The sequence below is a fragment of the Colobus angolensis genome, unplaced genomic scaffold, assembly GCF_000951035.1.
Source record: "Colobus angolensis palliatus isolate OR3802 unplaced genomic scaffold, Cang.pa_1.0 Scaffold44, whole genome shotgun sequence".
NCBI classification, from domain to species: domain Eukaryota; kingdom Metazoa; phylum Chordata; class Mammalia; order Primates; family Cercopithecidae; genus Colobus; species Colobus angolensis.
In genome coordinates this window covers 1,974,405-1,978,755 of record NW_012117821.1, presented here as the reverse complement: position 1 = coordinate 1,978,755, position 4,351 = coordinate 1,974,405, and the positions used below count along the sequence as shown (strand labels likewise).

The following is a 4,351-nucleotide window of genomic DNA, read 5'->3' as shown; positions in this document are numbered from 1 at the left end:
CTTGAGCCTAATAGTTCAAGACCAGCCTAGGCAACGAGGTAAGACCCTGTCTCTACAAAACATACAAAAATTTGCCAGGTGTGCTGACCGTGCCTGGAGTCCCAGCCATTCAGGAGGCCGAGGCAGGAGGATTGCTTCAGCCCAGGGGGTTAAGGCTGCAGTGAGCTGAGATCAGAGATTGCACCACGACACCCCAGCCTGGGCAACAGAGCAAGACCCTGTCTCAATAAATGTGTATGTGTGTATACATATATATATATATATATTTTTTTTTGAGATGGAGTCTCGCCCTGTCGCCCAGGCTGGAGTGCAGTGGCGCAATCTCGGCTCACTACAAGCCCCATGCCTGGCTAATTTTTTGTATTTTTCACAGGGTTTTAACACAGGGTTTTTGTATTTAACACAGGTTTCACTGTGTTAACCAGGATGGTCTTGATCTCCTGACCTTGTCATCCGCCCGCCTCAGCCTCCCAAAGTGCTGCGATTACAGGTGTGAGCCACCGCACCCGGCCATAAATATGTATTTTTTTTAAAAAAAAGAGAAAGAGAATCTAGGGAAGAAAGCTGCCGTCACCGAGCAGCAGGGTCAGGAAGTCAGTGGACGTGTCAGGGTCTCATGGAGAAAGGCAAGGGTCACTCACCTGTGCCAGCTGAGCAGGGTTGTAGAAGGGCACGGCCCCGCTGGGAGGGCCGCCTGCAGCAGGGAGGTCACCAGGAGCCTGAGAAGCACAGAGAAGTCACCTCAGCGGGGCTCTGCTGCACAGCAGCTGGCATTTCAACCGCAGATACAGACACCGCTTCTACGTGGGATTTACGGTACTTGTAAATAAGCTACAGAAGCAGACTGAAGGCACTTCTTGCAATACCGGATTTAGTTATTTTATGGTTCATAGAAAAATGGTGAAAATCAAAGCAACGTGCAGAGCCCATGTTTTAAGCACTGGAACATGCAACAGGAAGGTGCACACAGCACTGAGGTGGCGCTGAGCGTGCGAGGCAGTTAGGAGGTGCCCACGGCTGCAGACCTAAGGCTCCAGCCACGACACGAGGCCCAGAGCTCTCATTTGCAGGCAGAAGGGTCGCAGCAAGCCTTTCTGCTGAGCCACGGTTGCAGCTGGTGCCGTGACAGGCAGAAGATGAAGGGTTCGTTCACCTCCCTCCCACACTGGCCGCAGGACACCGCCACTGCTGCACTCGCCCCGGCCTCAAACCAATGTTCTCATGCTTGATCAGAAAGGAGAAATCTTCCTTCCAAAGGAGAGCATCCTGACCCGGGAAACACTCACACGGCGAGGCCACGCCCCAGGCCCGTCATTGGAAAAACCAATTCGAGCAAAATGACAGAACCCACTCAATCGCTAGGACACCTCGGGGTGGGTCCAGTCGCCCCGTGTATGTGGATACTGCACAGCAAACCCCCTTTAAAGGAACACTGCTGTAATCCCAGCATTTTGGGAGTCTGAGGTGGGCGGATCACCTGAGGTCAGGAGATCGAGACCAGCCTGACCAACATGGAGAAACCCCGTCTCTCCTAAAAATACAAAATTAGCTGGGCGTGGTGGCGCATGCCTGTCATCCCAGCTACTCAGGAAGGCCGAGACAGGAGAATCGCTGGAACCCAGGAGGTGGATGGAGGTTGTGGTGAGCTGAGATCACACCATTGCATTTTAGCCTGGGCAACAAGACTGAAACTCTGTCTCAAAAAAAAAAAAAAAAAAAAAAAAAAAAAAAAAAACAATGACCTGATCCAAATTTGACACGACTGTCATTCTAACAGGTGTATCTATGTAAACTGAATCTGATTTTAAAATGTGATGCTTTAGATGCACGAAGAAATTTTACCCTTTACAAGAAACCCCGCGATGAATTATTTTAACAAAAGCAACAGTTTTGCCCTGTATGTGACAGCACCTCCCCCATCCATGCACAGGAGGGGAGTATGGTGGAGGAGCCAGGCACGGGCCCTCACTCCATGCCTAAGCCCACCTGCCTGCTGGTGGACCACAGGCACAGGGAAGTGAGGCTACCTTCGGAGACTGTGGTGAGCTGAACAGTGATCCCCAAAGTCATGTCCACCCCCAGACCTCCAGAACCTTGGAATGGGACCTTATTTGGAAACGGGGTCTTTGCAGATGTACTTTTTTTTTTTTTGGAGACAGAGTCTCGCTCTATTGCCCAGTCTGGAGTGCAGTGACGCGATCTCGGCTTACTGCAACCTCCGTCTCCCGGGTTCATGCCATTCTCCTGCCTCAGCCTCCCGAGTAGCTGGGATTACAGGCGCCCGCCACCACGCCCAGCTAATTTTTTGTATTTTTAGTAGAGACGGGGTTTCACCGTGTTAGCCAGGATGGTCTCAATCTCCTGACCTCGTGATTCGCCCGCCTCGGCCCCCTACCTAAAGTGCTGGGATTACAGGCATGAGCCACCGCGCCTGGCCTGCAGATGTACTTAATTAAGGATCTTGAGATGATATCACTCTGGATTTAGGGTAGGCAGTAAATTCAATGACTGGTGTCCTTATAAAAAGAGAGGGGAACACAGAGAGACAGGGAAGAGGCCGAGAGAGAGACAGAGAGACAGGGAAGAGGCCACATAAAGACAGAGGCAGAGACGGGAGTGCGCCACAAGCCAAGGAACAACTGGGGCCCCAGGAGCGGGAGGCGGCAGGAGGACCCTCCCCTGAGCCTCTGGAGAGAGGCTGCCTGGCCACACCTTGATTTTAGACTCTGGCCTCTAGAACTGGGAGAGGAGTCCAGCTCTGCTGTTTCAAGCCTCCCAGTCCGTGGCCATGAGTTACAGCGGCCCCGGGACACCAACACAGAAACCGCCTCACACCACTCCCTTCTCACACCTGCCCTGCCTCCCGCTGTGGCTGACAGACAAGACTTGGGCACCATGGCAGTGGGGAGGGGAGGAAAAGAAGGGTGCGGGTGGTTCTGCCAAGTCATAGTGGGAGTCTGAGGGCAGGCCCCCAGACTGCGACCCCAAGACAAGACCAGGCTTGGGAGAGGCCACGGGTTCAGTGCTGTTCCTTCCAGCAACAGCTGGAGCCACCAAAATGTTCCTCGTGAGAAAGTGGCTAAACGAAGGAGCCTCAACACATCGGGGGCCTCTTGCGGCAGAAAAAAACTAAGGGGGCAGGCTGGGCGCAGTGGTCCACGCCTGGAATCCCAGCACTTTGGGAGGCTGAGGCCAGGAGTTCGAGACCAGCCTGGCCAACATGGCGAAACCCCATCTCTACTGAAAATACAAAATTTAGCTGAGTGTGGTGGCAGGTGCCTGTAATCCCAGATGCTTAGGAGGCTGAGGCAGGAGGATCCCTTGAACCCAGGAGGTGGAGGTTACAGTGAGCCGGGATCGCGCCACTGCACTCCAGTCTGGGCCACAGAGAGAGAAACAAACAAAAACAACCAAAGGGGCAGATCACATACATTGACGAAATTTCTCAAGACTAAACAAGAAATAGCGCCCGATACATCATTGTATTCAGGATGCCATCTTGTCTACCTTAACACAACGTCACGCCCACGAATGGTTCTGAAACACACAGGAAAAGTTCTGGGAAGTTCGGGAGAGATGGGAAGGGCGCTGCTGTGGGGAGGGGCTGGGAGATGGGGTGGCTGCGGGAGACCCGCTTCATTCTTTCTGTTTAGGCATCTTAAACGCTGCTGATGGGAAAGGTCTCACGAGGTTCCAGCAGCCTGAACACTACAATGAAGGCGGCGCAGGGGCTGCACCCGCCAGGCCCTACCTGCTGCGGACGTCCTTGCTGCGGATGGGCGCCAGGAGGCTGAAGGAGGATTTGGCCGATCGAAGGGAACAGTCGTCGCAGGCCAGGGGGCTCCGGGGCCGGCCGGGGACCAGGCTGCTGTGGGCCCGCACCAGCAGCGGCTGCGCGCGGAGCCTGTAGTCTGCAAGATCCGAGTCGACCTTGTTTGCTGTCCTCAGGGAGTCGGAGGCGATGTCCAGGCTCAGAGCAGGCGGCGGGCGCGGAGGCAGCAGGCTGGGCAGCCTGGACGAGCTCCCTACCACGGCGGCGTCTCTGTGCAGCAGGTTCGGGGAGCTGCTGGCCACCCCAGAGAGAGGGTTACCCCCCGAGGACGGGCTCCCTCTCTCACTGCCCAGGACCCCACGGGACTTGGGGATTTCCTGTAAGGAGGTGCTCAGGCAGGGCGGGGAGCAGCTGTGGGCGGGGGCCCCGGGACCCTCGCTCTGCACTGAGCGCCTGGAGGGACTGGTCCCATTCCGGGCTTCCAGGTCTTCCTGGCTGCCTCGAAAACGCCTCCTCCTCCAGCCCTTGTCGTCCAGGGACAGGGCTCGCTCCAGCCGAGGCCTGGCAGGGGGCCGCGGG

General features: G+C 55.5%; 1 protein-coding gene across 1 annotated transcript in view; it reads right to left on the bottom strand.

Moving 5' to 3' along the window:
• Positions 1 to 614: 614 nt before the first annotated feature.
• SEC16A (SEC16 homolog A (S. cerevisiae)) overlaps positions 615 to 4,351 on the bottom strand; it is a 35,918-nt gene continuing 32,181 nt past the window's right edge. Inside the window, exon 29 of the mRNA XM_011957410.1 lies at positions 615 to 719. Coding sequence (XP_011812800.1) covers positions 615 to 719 — 105 coding nt within the window. The remainder of the gene's footprint in view (positions 720 to 4,351) is intronic.